The 19510-nt window shown below is 43.6% G+C and overlaps 1 protein-coding gene across 5 annotated transcripts in view; it reads left to right on the plus strand.

Annotated features, from left to right (window-relative positions):
- Positions 1 to 16340, plus strand: part of ZC3H12A (zinc finger CCCH-type containing 12A) — a 33338-nt gene extending 16998 nt beyond the window's left edge. For 4 of the 5 annotated variants that reach the window (XM_040424424.1, XM_040424426.1, XM_040424427.1 and 1 more), the window contains 2 exons: positions 380 to 486; positions 1537 to 2869. In XM_040424424.1, the coding sequence (XP_040280358.1) occupies positions 380 to 486; positions 1537 to 2471 (1042 nt within the window). In that variant the 3' untranslated portion in view covers positions 2472 to 2869. Of the gene's footprint in view, positions 1 to 379; positions 487 to 1536; positions 2870 to 11773; positions 11777 to 16329 lie in introns of those variants that run through there. The other variant, XR_005777568.1, reaches the window with a different exon arrangement.
- The last annotated feature ends 3170 nt before the right edge of the window (positions 16341 to 19510 follow it).

Consider the following 19510-nt stretch of genomic DNA (forward strand, 5'->3'; position numbering starts at 1 on the left):
GACTGACAAAAAAGTTAACGATTAATGTTAGCAATTAAAATAAAAACACTCATCTTGTCAGCATATCCCAGTTCTAATGGTATGGCTCCAATCACTTCTGGTTGCCGTCGGACCAGAAATGTGACATACTGTAACGTGCTATTTACATCCATGTTACCACTGCAGACCAGTCAGTAGCCTCAGTAGGGATGTCTGCAGGAATGATAACTTGTAATACCAGTTTGATTTAGTCACAAACAACTCAAGCTTGGCCTATCTTGATTTCACATCATTTGTATTTTATATGCTAGTTAAATATAGTTTAAGTTATGTGCATATTGTTCAAATTGCTCATATTTTTGAAAACACGTTGCCTACTCATTTTATGTCTTTAAATCAGATTTATGCCTCCCGATGATCCTATGGGTCGAAAAGGACCAAACCTGGATGATTTCCTGAGGAAACGGCCTATTGGACCAGAAAACAAAAAAGTACAGTGTCCTTATGGTAATGAACAATTCTCTTTTTCTCTCTACCAGCAAATATCTTGACTTTTCAAACCCAACGAGTACCTCTGTACCAGCAGATTACAGATTTACTGGACTGCTACAGCTAAATAAATCATGTAACCAGTCACTGAATAGGTCAGGATAGGTCATCAATATCACATTGGTGGGGTCCAACTTTCAGCACCCTGCCGATCAGCTGTTTGAAGGGGTCACAATGCTTACATTAATTGAACAAAGCTGCAATACACTGCACCAGTGTATAGTTAGATGGACCTACAGTATGTAAACAATTAAGCACGAGCCCCACAGCCCCCTTCAAACAGCTAATTGTCTGGGGTGCCAATAGTAGGACTCACATGGATCTGATTCTGAACTCCTAAAGGCCCATTTAAAAGGCTCTTTAATCCCATCATTATTTTGAGAGCCAGGGCTATCATGTAATTTACAATAAAACAGTAGTTTAGATCTATTTAATGCACAGTTTCTATAAATTCGGAATTAATGAGGGGTTAACTTGGGACACACTGATACCATTCCTTTCATCATTATTAACTGTACCATACAATGTCAAACTTCCTGGTTTGGAGGTGGGACCTGCATGATCTTCCTAGCATCCTCCTCCTGGCTTCCCTGCACCACTGCCGTCACCTCCCTAACAAACACCTACTTAATGTCAGAGGATTAAAGTGTTCATGTAACTGCATGAGGTGGTCATAATGACTCTGTAAAGCCACTTTAGCTGAAGTACCCGATGATGTCCCAGACACAAACAGGGCAGAGCTGTAACTTGCCCATCTTTTGGTCACATGATACGTGGATTGTGTCAACATGCCACAGGAGGCTCTGGGGAATAATTTTTTTGCTGACCGGATAATGCCTTTATTAATGAACTATACCTGAACTATACTGAACTAGTAATTTTCTAGGCATCAAATTAACAGAACATTTCTGTTTATGTGTTGTCTAAAGATCAAATATATTAATAGGTCTGTGTTGAAATCCATTTATTGCTATATTAACTAACATAAGTTTAAAACTTTGACTGCAGGTAAAAAATGCACCTATGGAATGAAATGTAAGTTTTATCATCCAGAGAGAATAAACCAAACTCAACGTTCGGTTGCTGATGAACTGCGTGAAAATGCAAGGTTGTCACCTACTAAGAACAATGCTTATTTAGAAGACAAAAAGATGAGAAAAGTGTCAGTTGCTGAGATATCTACAGTGGATCCAGACTCCACTTTTATGCAGAAACCTCCTTTAGAGAGAACCGGATCTTCTCAAAAAGCTAAGACATCAGACAAGAGTAAATTAAATCAATGGAATGGAACATCTGAATGGTATCCTCATGCTGTCTGCCCAAAGGACTCCCATAATCAAATCTCTTATGACTCTGGTGTGGAACTATGGACAAGTGTTTCAAACAGTTTCTGTGACCATTCTCATGATTACTGCAACAGTAATCATCGGATGCCATGCTGTCAGCATACAAAGGATTTGGACAGTGATCCGCGTAAACACTATAGTTCTCAGAAATTGGTTCCACATGGTTGCCATGCAACCTCCTTTTACCCATATAGTCCATCTTCTCCCTGGTCTTCCCAAAATGCATCACACCAAACTTATGAAAGAGAAATGGCTGAGAAGTCTACCACAGCCCATCATAGTGTACCAAATGACTATACACCCGGGCCTACCCACTCACTAGAGTTTTGGTCAGAACCAGGACCCATTCTTCATTCTTCCAGGAGACATCAGTCTAACTATCAATTATACAGCCCGGTTCCACCTTCTAGAAATGATTATCAAAAATGGCAAAACTCAGATAATTACGCAAGAGAGAGATTAAGCATGCGCAACAAACTGTGTGCCATCTTCCAGCCCTCATTAGTAGATTCTGTGATGAGCATGTTTCCAAATTTGCTGGATCCACAAAGGCTTGCAGCAGAAATAGTGAATTACAAGACTCAAAATGGGTTGTGAAAGTAACCAGATATTTGAAAAGAAGCCTAATGATTAAAAGCCTTTTCTGGTAAAAATGATTTCACACAGCAGTTCACACAACATGGCCCCTGAAACAGAAGACTCATACATACCAGCTCCACGCTGTTTCGGTCCTCCACTCTGCATCCACTCTCTCCATCTTACAAGCCCAAAACTGTTTACATCAGAATGGCTATGGGCATGGTCACATGCACCTCTCCAGCCAATGACTGGCTTCAGTCATGAAATGCTCCTTGTGGTCACATTACTGTCATTGCCCATAGCCAGCCGGATGTAAACAGTGCTTAGACCAGAAGATGTAGAGGGCGGAGGCAGCATGGATCAATGGAGCAGTTAAGTATGAATCTTCTGTTTCAGGGGGTATGCTGTAGGAACTTTAAAAATATTTTTTTTTTTTACTGGAAAACCCCTTAATGTAGGATGTAGAGCCATTGAGGGAGATTTATTAAAACTGGTGTAAATTGGTTTAGTTGCCCATAGCAACCAATCAGATCCAACCTTTAATTTTTCAGAGCTCATTTGGAAAAAAAAGGTGGAATCTGATTCTGGTTGCTATGGACAACTACTAAACCAGTTTTCCTTTACACTGGTTTTGATAAGTCTTCCCCACACTGTTTATTATTAGTACTTGAAATAACTGTTAAAAAAACGACGCATTATTGTCCTCAGGACTGGTTTTGTGGCTCAGTTTACACTGTGGAAGTTCCACTTGAAAGTGGTGTTCCATTCTCACTAGGATATGCCATCACTTCATGAGAGGTTACCACCCCTTCAAAGAAGCCCTGTCATCTCTCCTGACTATTTTAATAAATATTTGCATTCTCCAATACTACACCATCTTTTTTAGAGCTTTGTGATATACCACTAGAGTAAAGGAGGAACTGCACAACACAGAGTTCTAAGACAAGATGCTCCAGAGCCATTATTTCATGGGAAGTGCAAGTATATACTAAAACAGACGTGGCAGTGGTCATGCATTTTCTTATTTTTAAGAAATGACTGAAAAACAAATTTTGCAGTGTTCATTTACTAAAAGAAAGGCTACACAATACTTAAATTCCTGATTAGAATATATGTTCAAAAACTGTGACTTGAGAGTTTGTTTTTTTATTGAATATAGGTATATCAGATTTTTTTTTTGTATAGTTTTAAATGTTTATATACTGAAATATTTTAGCCAAAAAGAAACATTATATGTTTCAGAAGCAAGTTAACTGGGCTGTGGTATCATCAAGTCTTTCTTAGGCCTCTTGCACAAGAACGTGTGTTGCCTGTGCCCATGCTGCGGACCGCAAATTGTTATGCGAAATGCATGGGCACCGACCGTGGCCCAGCCGCACTTGAATGGGGTCCGCGATCCATCCGTTCCGCAAAAAGAAAGTTCTATCTTTTTGCGGAACGGAAGCACGGAACGGAACCCCACGAAAGCACTCCATAGTGCTTCCGTTCCCTAGTTCCGTTCCGCACCGCATCTCCGGATTTGGGGACCCATTCAAGTGAATGGGTCCGCATGCATGATGCGGAATGCACACGGCCGGTGTCCCGTTTATTGCGGACCAGCCGTATGCGGGCCGCAATACGGCCACAGGGGACATACTGTCGTGTACAAGAGGCCTTAAAGGAATACTTTGGGAAAACACAGTGCTTATAACAGGGCCTAAGGGGTGCACCACCAAAAAGAGAATCCCTGCATTATCTTACAATATAGTGTTTCTCTAACTATAGAGCCATTCTTTGACCATATGTATGTCTGACACAGAAGTGCCTTTTATTTATATGCACTGTCCAGGATTCAGTTCAGGATTGGAATGCTTTCTAAAGTCCTCCTGAACTCAGATTTTTGTGTGATTTAATTACACAAGATGGAGTTATGGCTTCCAGGAGCTACTATTAGAAAATATTTTACAATTCAGGACTATTTTGTTTAATTCTTATATGCTACTTAGGGTTTGTATTTGACTTGCCTTTTTAGTGGATCACAATGTAAGTCTATACTGTACTTAGCTATGTAGAGCTATAACAAACATAATGACATACCTGTCATGGGAAAACAACCTAAAAAATTGCCACAGAGCAATTGACAAGTTGATACATATTGTATCAGAACCTGAGTGCAAATCCAGTGGTTTGTTATTATCCAGTGACGGGATTGAGACTTTATCTAGAAACCTTCTACTTGCCTTTAATATCATTGTCAAAATATCACTGCAGATGGCAGTAACGCTAAGGGTACTTTCACACTAGCCTTTTTGTTTTCCGGTATTGAGTTCCGTCGTAGGGGCTCAATAATGGAAAACAACTGATCAGTTTTATCCTAATGCATTCTGAATGGAGAGCATTCCATTCAGTATGTATCAGGATGCATCAGTTCAGTCCCTCTTACCTTTTTTGGCCGGAGAAAATACAGCAGCATGCTGCAGTTTTCTCTCCGGCCGAAAATCCTGAACACTTGCCGGAATGCCGGATTCAGCATTAATTTCCATTGAAATGCATTAATGCCGGATTCGGCCCCAAGTGTTCCGGCAAAACGTATCTGTTCTTTCTGTGCGCGCATGCGCAGACCATTAAATCTAGGGGGAAAAAAATACCAGATCAGGTATTGCAATGCATTTATGAGACGGATCCGTCTCACAAATGCATCCTTTTGCGTCCAGATTGCCGGGTCGACGGAACTGCCTGCCGGAATCCTCTGCCGCAAGTGTGAAAGTACCCTAAAGCTTCAAGCTTATGAAGTGGTTTTGGTAGAGAAATAAATGTTCTATATGGCCAAGGCTACATTCACATGACAGTGAAAATAGTCTAACTAAAAACTGCAAAATGGTAAGTTTATAACAGATGTTCTTTTCACTGACACCTTTCTTAAAAAAAAAATAACTCTATAGTCCATTGTTTTTAAAACAGAAATGTGACAGCTATTAAAAATTGTACGTCACATATCTGTTTTTCACTGTTATGTGAATGTAGCCTAAATGTGTCTACTTCATAATTTTTTTTGTTCAATCTTTGTAACTAACATGTACGAGGTCAAGTGGACATACGGCTTCATTTATCACAATTTTCTTAGTAGAAGTTGCTTTGGTGACCACAGAAACCAATCAGAGCTCAGCTTTCATTTCTTAAACTGATCTTGAAAAACCAAAGCTGCTCTAGGGTTGGTTGTTCCAGGTAACACGAGAGTTTTGATAAATGAGGCCCACTATGTTATTTCTTTACATGTGTCCTAGATAGAATGTATTTTGTTTTTCTTTTCATTTGGTTACCATGTTGATCCTTGAACTTGGTAATATGTATAACCTCTGTAAATGGCACTATGTGCCATTTCACCACTCAGGAATGCAAATATTTTAATATCTGATTATAAGCATTACATGAGCTGTAATGTTTCAAAATTGTAAGCAAAATGCTTTCTTAATTATTTAGTTGTAATATAACCTGTGTAATAATATCAGGTGAAATCCCATGGATGGGTTTCATTCTGTGTACCCGGAGGTGGCACTGCAGTTGTTTGTGTACAGCTGATTGCATGAATAAAAGTATTGATTTTCACAAAATATTGTTCTGCTTATTTAACGCCTTCAGGACCCTGCCATTTTTCTCCTCCCTGACTCGGGCTATTTCTGCAAATCTGACATGTGTCACTTTATGTGGTAATAACTTTGTAATGTTTTTACTTATCCAAGCCATTCTAAGAATTTTTTCTCGTGACACATTGTACTTCATGTTAAAGGTAAATTTGTATTTATATGTTTTACCTTTATGTATAAAAAAAATCAAAAATTTGCATAAAATTTTGAAAATTAAGCAATTTTCTAATTTGAATTTCTCTGCTTTTAAGACACATAGTGATGCCTCACTAAATAGTTATTAATTAACACTCACAATATGTATACTTTATGTCAGCATCTATTTGCAAATGTCATTTTATTTTTTTAGGATATTAGAAGGCTTAGAATTTTGGAAGCAATTTTTCTTATTTTCAAGAAAATTCCCAAAAACATCTTTTTAGAAATCACCAATAAATGACCCCATTTTATGCTTAATAGTATTTTATTAGAGCAGTAATAGCACTTAGTACATTACTGTCGTACATTTAGACAAGGGTACAGCAAATAGCCAATGTACAAAAGTCACATATACCAACAAGTTCTGCTCCCTGTTTTCTTTTCTGAGTTACATCGGTACAAGATAAAATATTGGTTGACATACATTATGATATCCGATCACATGGGTCATCATAATTAGCAGAGTTGAGCGAACCCGAACTGTAAAGTTTGGTTTTTCGGCACCCAGACCTGAACCAGAACATTTACGTAAAAGCTCGGGTTCGGTGTTCGGCGATTTTTATGGCGCTTTTTGAAAGGCCAATCAACAAGCGTCATACTACTTGCCCCAAAAGGCCATCATTGGCATGGCTTTGATTGGCCAACTGCAGCATGTGACCCAGCCTCTATTTAAGCTGGAGTCACGTAGCGCCGCCCGTCACTCTGCTCGGATTAGTGTAGGGAGAGGATGCAGCTGCTGTGAGGGAGAGATCAGGGAGGAATCTTATGAAGAACTGCTTCTTTACTCAGCGATCTACATCAAATGTGTTTTGTGGGTGCAGTGCACAATTGTTTTAAGCCTGCCCTGAGCCAACTACTACTGAAAACGAACTTTTTTTCCTTCAGTTAGTCAATATCAATACATAATCGGCAGCCATTTTATGCAACGATAGTGCACCAGCACAGGATATCTGCATGTCTGCAAGTCCAGAAATACTGCTTTGAGACACTGGGGTTAAAAAAAAAACTTTGTTTCATATAGTGCACATCTAGGATTATCACTGCATAAGTGACTGTGAAATTTAGGCCAGAAATACGGCTTTCTCATACTGGGGCATATTGGGGTGAAAAAAATCCCCATCTGTTTCATATAGTGCACATCTAGAATTATAGGTGCACAAGTGAGTGTCACATTTAGGCCAGAAATACAGCTTTGGCATACTGGGGCATACTGGGTGAAACAAACCCCTCTGTTTCATATACTGCACATCTGGGATTAGACGTGCATAAGTGACTGTGAAATTAAGGCCACAAATACGGCTTTTTGCTTACTGGGGTTAAAAAACCCTCTGATATACTGCACATCTGGGATTAGACACGCATAAGTGACTGTGAAATTTAGACCACAAATACGGCTTTTTGCTTACTGGGGTTAAAAAACCCTCTGATATACTGCACATCTGGGATTAGACATGCATAAGTTACTGTGAAATTTAGGCCAGAAATACGGCTTTCTCATACTGGGGCATACTGGGGTGGAAAAAAAAACATCTGTTTCATATAGTGCACATCTAGGATTATAGGTGCATAAGTGAGTGTCACATTTAGGCCAGAAATACGGCTTTGGCATACTGGGGCATACTGGGTGAAACAAACCCCTCTATTTCATATAGTGCACATCTAGGATTATAGGTGCATAAGGGACTGTTCATTTTAGGCCACAAATACGGCTTTTGCTTACTGGGGTTAAAAAACCCTCTGATATACTGCACATCTGGGATTAGACGTGCAAAAGTGACTGTGAAATTTAGGCCACAAATACGGCTTTTTGCTTACTGGGGTTAAAAAACCCTCTGATATACTGCACATCTGGGATTAGACGTGCATAAGTGACTGTGAAATCTAGGCCAAAAATACGGCTTTTTGCTTACTGGGGTTAAAAAACCCTCAGATATACTGCACATCTGGGATTAGACGTGCATAAGTTACTGTGAAATTTAGGCCACAAATACCACTGTCATATAGAGTTAAAAAAAAGAGTGCAATACCCTACATCAGGGTTTTTATTGGCGGTTAATTATTTTGAACAGACTTAAACACTTTTTTACTTTGCTTGGTGAACACTAACTATGAGGCAAACATCTAATAAGGGATGCGGTCATGGTTGTCATGGTGGTGTTGGTGGAGCCTCTGGTGCAGGGAGAGGACGTAGCCGTTCTGCCACAGCTACACGTCCTACTGAACCTACTACCTCAGGTCCCAATAGCCGCCAGAATCTACAGCGATATTTGGTCGGGCCTAATGCCGTTCTAAGCATGGTAAGGCCTGAGCAAGTACAGGCGCTAGTCAATTGGGCGGCCGACAGTGGATCCAGCACGTTCACATTATCTCCCACCCAGTCTTCTGCAGAAAGCGCACAGGTGGAGCCTGAAACTCATGCCCATCAGTCTGTCACATCACCCCCGTGCATATCGGGGAACCTGTCTGAGCCTCAAGTCATGCGGCAGTCTCTTATGCTGTTTGAAGACTCTGCTGGCAGGGTTTCCCAACAGCATCCACCTAGCCCTTCCCCAGGGGTGAAAGACATAGAATGCACTGATGCACAACCATTTATGTTTCCTGATGAGGACATGGGAATACCACCTCAGCACGTCTCTGATGATGACGAAACACAGGTGCCAACTGCTGCGTCTTTCTGCAGTGTGCAGACCGAAAAGGAGGTCAGGGAGGAAGACTGGGTGGAAGACGATGCAGGGGACGATGAGGTCCTAGACCCCACATGGAATGAAGGTCGTGCCACTGACTTTCAGAGTTCAGGGTGATGAGGCAGTGGTGAGACAGAGCCAACAGCATAGCAAAAGAGGGAGCAGGGTGCAAAAGCAGAGCAGCCGTCGCCAAAACAGTTCGCCTGCTACTGGCCACCGCCACCAGGGACCGAGCACACCAAAGGCAGCTTCAAGGAGTTCCCTGGCATGGCACTTCTTCACACAATGTGCTGACGACAAGACGCGAGTGGTTTGCACGCTGTGCCATCAGACCCTGAAGCGAGGCATTAACATTCTGAACCTTAGCACAACCTGCATGACCAGGTATCTAAATGCGAGACACGGGCTGCAGTGGAGTAAGCACCTTAAAAACCAAGAAAGGGCTCAGGCCCCTCCTGCTCCCTCTTCTGCTCCCACATCCACCCATTCACCGCCTCCTTAACCTCTTCCTCCTACATCATTCCTAATTTTTATTTTTTTAAGGTCTTATGTTTTTTTAATTAATTTCCCTATCCACATTTGTTTGCAGAGCATTTGCCATGCTCTTAAGCACATTTTGCTGCCTTTTGCAGCCCTATAGCTCCTTCCAGGGCTATTTTAGAGCTATTTTAGTGGCCAAAAGTTCAGGTCCCCATTGACTTCAATGGGGTTCGGGTTCAAGTTCGGGTCAAGTTCGGGTCCCGAACCCGAACTTTTTTTCAAGTTTGGCCGAACCCGAACATCGAGGTGTCCGCTCAACTCTAATAATTAGTAGAAACATAAGGATAAACAGAAAGGGAAGGGAGGAGGGGGATGGATGGTATTAGGAGGGAGGGACATGGGGTATAAACAATATATACTCACCTAAAGAATTATTAGGAACACCTGTTCTATTTCTCATTAATGTAATTATCTAGTCAACCAATCACATGGCAGATGCTTCAATGCATTTAGGGGTGTGATCCTGCTCAAGACAATCTCCTGAACTCCAAACTGAATGTCAGAATGGGAAAGAAAGGTGATTTAAGCAATTTTGAGCGTGGCATGGTTGTTGGTGCCAGACGGGCCGGTCTGAGTATTTCACAATCTGCTCAGTTACTGGGATTTTCACGCACAACCATTTCTAGGGTTTACAAAGAATGGTGTGAAAAGGGAAAAACATCCAGTATGCGGCAGTCCTGTGGGCAAAAATGCCTTGTGGATGCTAGAGGTCAGAGGAGAATGGGCCGACTGATTCAAGCTGATAGAAGAGCAACGTTGACTGAAATAACCACTCGTTACAACCGAGGTATGCAGCAAAGCATTTGTGAAGCCACAACACGCACAACCTTGAGGCGGATGGGCTACAACAGCAGAAGACCCCACCGGGTACCACTCATCTCCACTACAAATAGGAAAAAGAGGCTACAATTTGCACGAGCTCACCAAAATTGGACTGTTGAAGACTGGAAAAATGTTGCCTGGTCTGATGAGTCTCGATTTCTGTTGAGAAATTCAAATGGTAGAGTCCGAATTTGGCGTAAACAGAATGAGAACATGTATCCATCCGCTGATGGCTACTTCCAGCAGGATAATGCACCATGTCACAAAGCTTGAATCATTTCAAATTGGTTTCTTGAACATGACAATGAGTTCACTGTATTAAAAGGGCCCCCACAGTCACCAGATCTCAACCCAATAGAGCATCTTTGGGATGTGGTGGAACGGGAGCTTCATCCCTGGATATGCATCCCTCAAATCTCCATCAACTGCAAGATGCTATCCTATCAATATGGGCCAACATTTCTAAAGAATGCTATCAGCACCTTGTTGAATCAATGCCACGTAGAATTAAGGCAGTTCTGAAGGCAAAAGGTGGTCCAACACCATATTAGTATGGTGTTCCTAATAATTCTTTAGGTGAGTGTAGATGTTTGTTGTTATGAACAATAAAAATAATAAATACCAGTAAAATAGTGTCCAATAATAAGAGTTATCTCGTCTAAGCTTGAAATAACTGAGGTACATATGATGGTTTTGAAACATAAAGGTCCCTGGCGATCAATGAAGGGAGAAATTCCAAAATTGTTCCCATGGTTCCCATATCTTGGAGAACCTCTGGGACGTCCCTGTCTCCCAGGCGGCAATTTGTTCCATGCGATAGATATTGTCACATTTCTGGATCCAACAAGCCATTGATTGCGGGCTTGTGTTTTTCCAGTATGTAGCTATTAAAATTCAAAAAATTGTAGAAGATGCCAATAAAAGTGTTGTCAGGCTTTTGATATGTGTTGTACCTACCATGTGGCTCATTATGTTCAAAAGACACAGATGTGGAGAATGTGGAACATGTAGTCCACATATCCCTGAGATTGTGGTACATATCTCCTTCCAAAAGTAATTTATGGAAGTGCATTCCCACTAGATGTGTATGAATGTTTCTAGTGAGGAGTTACATCTCCAGCAGAGAGGATCAGAGGTCGGAAAAGAATTTGTAGTCTCTGTAGAGTATAAAACCATCTGGTTATAACTTTATAAAAGTTCTCCTGTAGTCTTACACAGTTAGAGATCACTGGGGTAGATCTAAGCAGGCCATTTTTTTCTTCTTCTGTGAAAGTAGTATGGAGATTAGTGATGAGCGGCATAGGCAATATTAGAATGTGCGATATTTTGCTAATTTTTTGCAGAATATTTGCCATAAATTAGTAAATTCGTGATTGCGAAAATCAGCAATGTTATATGCGCGTATTGCATGCAATTTCATTACCTATAACATATAACAGACAATTACAGAAAGGCTGTATGCCAATAGCCGAGTATGTGCAAGCCAACAACCTATCCATGAGACAGGTACAGTCAGTATACCTTACAATGGCAGCCTTGTGTACTATGAGACATACAAGACCAGCTTACATTTTTATTATAAAACAAAAAAACTTACAATCAAAACAATTTCATCAAAAGTTACTCAAGAAGCACATTCCACATGTTAATATTCCACAATGTAGCAGCTATAACACCTAAACGTTTTCTGTCACGTAAATATAAAACATAAATCTCACTTAGGCCTCATGCACACGACCGTTGTGTGCATCCGTGGCCGTTGTGCCGTTTTCCGTTTTTTTTCGCGGACCCATTGACTTTCAATGGGTCCGTTGAAAAATCGGAAAATGCACAGTTTTGCAGCCGCATCCGTGATCCGTGTTTCCTGTTTGTCAAAAAAATATGACCTGTCCTATTTTTTTGACGGACAACGGTTCACGGATAGGGATGAGCGAACCCGAACTGTATAGTTCGGGTTCGTACCGAATTTTGGGGTGTCCGTGACACGGACCCGAACCCGAACATTTTCGTAAAAGTCCGGGTTCGGGTTCGGTGTTCGGCTCTTTCTTGGCGCTTTTTGAAAGGCTGCAAAGCAGCCAATCAACAAGCGTCATACTACTTGCCCCAAGAGGCCATCACAGCCATGCCTACTATTGGCATGGCTGTGATTGGCCAGAGCAGCATGTGACCCAGCCTCTATTTAAGCTGGAGTCACGTAGCGCCGCTCGTCACTCTGCTATGATCAGTATAGGGAGAGGTTGCAGCTGCGACGTTAGGGCGAGATTAGGCAGATTAACTCCTCCAAAAGACTTCATTCTGTGATCGATCTGCAGCTGTGGATCATTGAAGTGCTATTATTGACTTGCTCACTTTTTTGAGGCTGCCCAGAGCGTTTTTAGATCACTTTTTTTCTGGGGTGATCGGTGGCCATTTTGTGACTTGTGGTGCGCCAGCACAAGCTATCACCAAGTGTATTTAACCATCGATAGTGTGGTTATTTTGTGCTATATCCTACATCAGCTGCAGGCTGAGCCTGTGTCACCGAAGTGCATTTAACCATCAACAGTCTGGTTATTTTTTGGCCATATACTACATCAGCTGCAGGCTGAGCCTGTGTCACCGAAGTGCATTTAACCATCGACAGTCTGATTATTTTTTGGCCATATACTACATCTGGTGCAGGCTGAGCCTGTGTCACCCAAGTGCATTTAACCATCAACAGTGTGGTTATTTTTTGGCCATATATTACATCAGGGGCAAGTTGAGCCTGTCACCCAGCGCCTAAAAAATAGACCTGACATTTCTATTCAACAAAATCTGTACTGTTTTAGCTGGTCAAGTTATTTGTAGTGACCGTAAAAGCACACTTTTTTTTCTGGGTTGAAAAACCATTCCCAAATTTGCCATTCTCAAAATAACTAGTTTCTGGTATTTGAGGCCTACTTCAAATCTATCCCAAAAATAATATCTTACATTGAAGCTAGTGATAGTGTCATTCAGAAAAACCTAAGACACACGCTAGCGTGCTGATAGAAATCTGATTCTGTGATTAAACCTATACCTGTCACACAGCGCAAAAAAAAACAGGCCTCACATCTCTATTTAACCAAATCTGTACTGTTTTAGCTGGTCAAGTTATTTGTAGTGACCGTAAAAGCACACTTTTTTTTCTGCGTTGAAAAACCATTCCCAAATTTGCCATTCTCAAAATAACTAGTTTCTGGTATTTGAGGCCTACTTGAAATCTATCCCAAAAAGAATATCTTACATTGAAGCTAGTGATAGTGTCATTCAGAAAAACCTAAGACACACGCTAGCGTGCTGATAGAAATCTAATTCTGTGATTAAACCTATACCTGTCACACAGCGCAAAAAAAAAACAGGCCTCACATCTCTATTTAACCAAATCTGTACTGTTTTAGCTGGTCAAGTTATTTGTAGTGACCGTAAAAGCACACTTTTTTTTCTGGGTTGAAAAACCATTCCCAAATTTGCCATTCTCAAAATAACTAGTTTCTGGCATTTGAGGCCTACTTGAAATCTATCCCAAAAAGAATATCTTTCATTGAAGGTACTAATAGTGTCATTCAGAAAAACCTAAGACACACGCTAGCGTGCTGATAGAAATCTGATTCTGTGATTAAACCTATACCTGTCACACAGCGCAAAAAAAAACAGGCCTCACATCTCTATTTAACCAAATCTGTACTGTTTTAGCTGGTCAAGTTATTTGTAGTGACCGTAAAAGCACACTTTTTTTTCTGGGTTGAAAAACTATTCCCAAATTTGCCATTCTCCAAATAACTAGTTTCTGGTATTTGAGGCCTACTTGAAATCTATCCCAAAAAGGATATCTTACATTGAAGGTATTGATAGTGTCATTCAGAAAAACCTAAGACACACGCTACCGTGCAGATAGAAGTCTGATTCTGAGATTAAACCTTAACCTGTCACACAGTGCAAAAAAAAACAGGTCTCACATTTCTATTCAAGCAAATCTGTACTGTTTTAGCTGGTCAAGTTATTTGTAGCGACCGTAAAAGCACACTTTATTTTCTGGTTTGAAAAACTATTCCCAAATTTGCCATTCTCCAAATAACTAGTTTCTGGTATTTGAGGCCTACTTGAAATCTATCCCAAAAAGGATATCTTACATTGAAGGTATTGATAGTGTCATTCAGAAAAACCTAAGACACACGCTACCGTGCAGATAGAAGTCTGATTCTGAGATTAAACCTTAACCTGTCACACAGTGCAAAAAAAAAACAGGTCTCACATTTCTATTCAAGCAAATCTGTACTGTTTTAGCTGGTCAAGTTATTTGTAGTGACCGTAAAAGCACACTTTTTTTTCTGGGTTGAAAAACTATTCCCAAATTTGCCATTCTCCAAATAACTAGTTTCTGGTATTTGAGGCCTACTTGAAATCTATCCCAAAAAGGATATCTTACATTGAAGGTATTGATAGTGTCATTCAGAAAAACCTAAGACACACGCTACCGTGCAGATAGAAGTCTGATTCTGAGATTAAACCTTAACCTGTCACACAGTGCAAAAAAAAACAGGTCTCACATTTCTATTCAAGCAAATCTGTACTGTTTTAGCTGCTCAAGTTATTTGTAGTGACCGTAAAAGCACACTTTTTTTTCTGGGTTGAAAAACCATTCCCAAATTTGCCATTCTCAAAATAACTAGTTTCTGGTATTTGAGGCCTACTTGAAATCTATCCCAAAAAGGATATCTTACATTGAAGGTATTGATAGTGTCATTCAGAAAAACCTAAGACACACGCTACCGTGCAGATAGAAGTCTGATTCTGAGATTAAACCTTAACCTGTCACACAGTGCAAAAAAAAACAGGTCTCACATTTCTATTCAAGCAAATCTGTACTGTTTTAGCTGCTCAAGTTATTTGTAGTGACCGTAAAAGCACACTTTTTTTTCTGGGTTGAAAAACTATTCCCAAATTTGCCATTCTCAAAATTGTGGTGAACGGGAACAATGAGGAAAACATCTAATAAGGGACGCGGACGCGGACGTGGACATGGACATGGTCGTGGTGGTGTTAGTGGACCCTCTGGTGCTGGGAGAGGATGTGGCCACACGTTCTGTGGCCACACGTCCTAGTGTACCAACTACCTCAGGTCCCAGTAGCCGCCAGAATTTACAGGGATATTTGGTGGGGCCCAATGCCGTTCTAAGGATGGTAAGGCCTGAGCAGGTACAGGCATTAGTCAATTGGGTGGCCGACAGTGCATCCAGCACGTTCACATTATCTCCCACCCAGTCTTCTGCAGAAAGCGCACAGATGGCGCATGAAAACCAAGCCCATCAGTCTGTCACATCACCCCCATGCATATCAGGAAAACTGTCTGAGCCTCAAGTTATGCAGCAGTCTCTTATGCTGTTTGAAGACTCTGCTGCCAGGGTTTCCCAAGGGCATCCACCTAGCTCTTCACCAGGGGTGGAAGAGATAGAATGCACTAACGCACAACCACTTATGTTTCCTGATGATGAGGACATGGGAATACCACCTCAGCACGTCTCTGATGATGACGAAACACAGGTGCCAACTGCTGTGTCTTTCTGCAGTGTGCAGACTGAACAGGAGGTCAGGGGTCAAGACTGGGCGGAAGACGATGCAGGGGACGATGAGGTCCTAGACCCCACATGGAATGAAGGTCGTGCCACTGACTTTCACAGTTCGGAGGAAGAGGCAGTGGTGAGACCGAGCCAACAGCGTAGCAAAAGAGGGAGCAGTGGGCAAAATCAGAACACCCGCCGCCAAGAGACTCCGCCTGCTACTGACCGCCGCCATCTGGGACCGAGCACCCCAAAGGCAGCTTCAAGGAGTTCCCTGGCATGGCACTTCTTCAAACAATGTGCTGACGACAAGACCCGAGTGGTTTGCACGCTGTGCCATCAGAGCCTGAAGCGAGGTATTAACGTTCTGAACCTTAGCACAACCTGCATGACCAGGCACCTGCATGCAAAGCATGAACTGCAGTGGAGTAAACACCTTAAAAACAAGGAAGTCACTCAGGCTCCCCCTGCTGCCTCTTCTGCTGCTGCTGCCTCGGCCTCTTCTGCTGCTGCTGCCGCCGCCTCGGCCTCTTCCTCTGCCTCTGGAGGAACGTTGGCACCTGCCGACCAGCAAACATGGGATGTACCACCAACACCACCACCTGCGTCACCAGCATCTCAACCATGTCACACGGCAGCGTTCAGCTCTCCATCTCACAAACATTTGAGAGAAAGCGTAAATTCCCACCTAGCCACCCTCGATCCCTGGCCCTCAATGCCAGCATTTCTAAACTACTGGCCTATGAAATGCTGTCATTTAGGCTGGTGGACACACACATCTTCAAACAGCTCATGTCACTTGCTGTCCCACAGTATGTTGTTCCCAGCCGCCACTACTTCTCCAAGAGAGCCGTGCCTTCCCTGCACAAACAAGTGTCCGATAAAATCAAGTGTGCACTGCGCAACGCCATCTGTGGCAAGGTCCACCTAACCACAGATACGTGGACCAGTAAGCACGGCCAGGGACGCTATATCTCCCTAACTGCACACTGGGTAAATGTAGTGGCGGCTGGGCCCCAGGCGGAGAGCTGTTTGGCGCACGTCCTTCCGCCGCCAAGGATCGCAGGGCAACATTCTTTGCCTCCTGTCTCCTCCTCCTCCTACTCAGCTTCCTCCTCCTCTTCTTCCACCTGCTCATCCAGTCAGCCACACACCTTCACCACCAACTTCAGCACAGCCCGGGGTAAACGTCAGCAGGCCATTCTGAAACTCATATGTTTGGGGGACAGGCCCCACACCGCACAGGAGTTGTGGCGGGGTATAGAACAACAGACCGACGAGTGGTTGCTGCCGGTGAGCCTCAAGCCCGGCCTGGTGGTGTGCGATAATGGGCGAAATCTCGTTGCAGCTCTGGGACTAGCCGGTTTGACGCACATCCCTTGCCTGGCGCATGTGCTGAATTTGGTGGTGCAGAAGTTCATTCGCAACTACCCACGACATGTCAGAGCTGCTGCATAAAGTGCAGGGCCGTCTGTTCGCGCTTCCGGCATTCACACCCTGCCGCTGCTCGCCTGTCTGCGCTACAGCGTAACTTCGGCCTTCCCGCTCACCGCCTCATATGCGACGTACCCACCAGGTGGAACTCCACCTTGCATATGCTGGACAGACTGTGCGAGCAGCAGCAGGCCATAGTGGAGTTTCAGCTGCAGCACGCACGGGTCAGTCGCACTGCGGATCAGACACACTTCACCACCAATGACTGGGCCTCCATGTGAGACCTGTGTGCCCTGTTGCGCTGTTTCGAGTACTCCACCAACATGGCCAGTGGCGATGACGCCGTTATCAGCGTTACAATACCACTTCTATGTCTCCTTGAGAAAACACTTAGGGCGATGATGGAAGAGGAGTTGGCCCAGGAGGAAGAGGAGGAAGAGGGGTCATTTTTAGCACTTTCAGGCCAGTCTCTTCAAAGTGACTCAGAGGGAGGTTTTTTGCAACACCAGAGGCCAGGTACAAATGTAGCCAGACAGGGCTCACTACTGGAGGATGAGGAGGACGAGGATGAGGAGGAGGTGGAGGAGGATGAGGATGAAGCATGTTCACAGCGGGGTGGCACCCAAAGCAGCTCGGGCCTATCACTGGTGCGTGGCTGGGGGGAAACACAGGACGATGACGATACGCCTCCCACAGAGGACAGCTTGTCCTTACCTCTGGGCAGCCTGGCACACATGAGCGACTACATGCTGCAGTGCCTGCGCAACGACAGCAGAGTTGCCCACATTTTAACGTGTGCGGAATACTGGGTTGCCACCCTGCTGGATCCCCGGTACAAAGACAATGTGCCCACCTTACTTCCTACACTGGAGCGTGATAGGAAGATGCGCGAGTACAAGCGGGCGTTGGTAGACGCGCTACTGAGAGCATTCCCAAATGTCACAGGGGAACCAGTGGAAGCCCAAGGCGAAGGCAGAGGAGGAGCAAGAGGTCGCCAACGCAGCTGTGTCACGGCCAGCTCCTCTGAGGGCAGGGTTAGCATGGCAGAGATGTGGAAAAGTTTTGTCACCACGCCACAGCTAACTGCACCACCACCTGATACGGAACGTGTTAGCAGGAGGCAACATTTCACTAACATGGTGGAACAGTACCTGTGCACACCCCTCCAGGTACTGACTGATGGTTCGGCCCCATTCAACTTCTGGGTCTCCAAATTGTCCATGTGGCCAGAGCTAGCCTTTTATGCCTTGGAAGTGCTGGCCTGCCCGGCGGCCAGCGTTTTGTCTGAACGTGTATTCAGCACGGCAGGGGGCGTCATTACAGACAAACGCAGCCGCCTGTCTACAGCCAATGTGGACAAGCTGACGTTCATAAAAATGAACCAGGCATGGATCCCACAGGACCTGTCCATCCCTTGTGCAGATTAGATATTAACTACCTCCCCTTAACAATATATTATTCTACTCCAGGGCACTTCCTCATTCAATACTATTTTTAATTTAATTTTACCATTATATTGCGGGGCAACCCAAAGTTGAATGAACCTCTCCTCTGTCTGGGTGCCGGGGCCTAAATGTGTGACAGTGGCCTGTTCCAGTGGTGGGTGACGTGAAGCCTGATTCTGTGCTATGACATGAAGACTTATTCTGTGCTGACATGAAGCCAGATTCTCTGTTACGCGACCTCTCTCCTCTGCCTGGGTGCCTGGGCCTAAATATGTGACAGTGGCCTGTTCCAGTGGTGGGTGACGTGAAGCCTGATTCTCTGCTATGACATGAATACAGATTCTGCGCTGACATAAGGCCAGATTCTCTGTTACGGGACCGCTCTCCTCTGTCTGGGTGCCGGGGCCTAAATGTGTGACAGTGGCCTGTTCCAGTGGTGGGTGACGTGAAGCCTGATTCTCTGCTATGACATGAATACAGATTCTGCGCTGACATAAGGCCAGATTCTCTGTTACGGGACCTCTCTCCTCTGCCTGGGTGCCTGGGCCTAAATGTGTGACAGTGGCCTGTTCCAGTGGTGGGTGACGTGAAGCCTGATTCTCTGCTATGACATGAAGACAGATTCTGCGCTGACATAAGGCCAGATTCTCTGTTACGGGACCGCTCTCCTCTGTCTGGGTGCCGGGGCCTAAATGTGTGACAGTGGCCTGTTCCAGTGGTGGGTGACGTGAAGCCTGATTCTCTGCTATG

Source organism: Bufo bufo, chromosome 3 (genome assembly GCF_905171765.1).
Source record: "Bufo bufo chromosome 3, aBufBuf1.1, whole genome shotgun sequence".
Taxonomy (NCBI): Eukaryota; Metazoa; Chordata; class Amphibia; order Anura; family Bufonidae; genus Bufo; species Bufo bufo.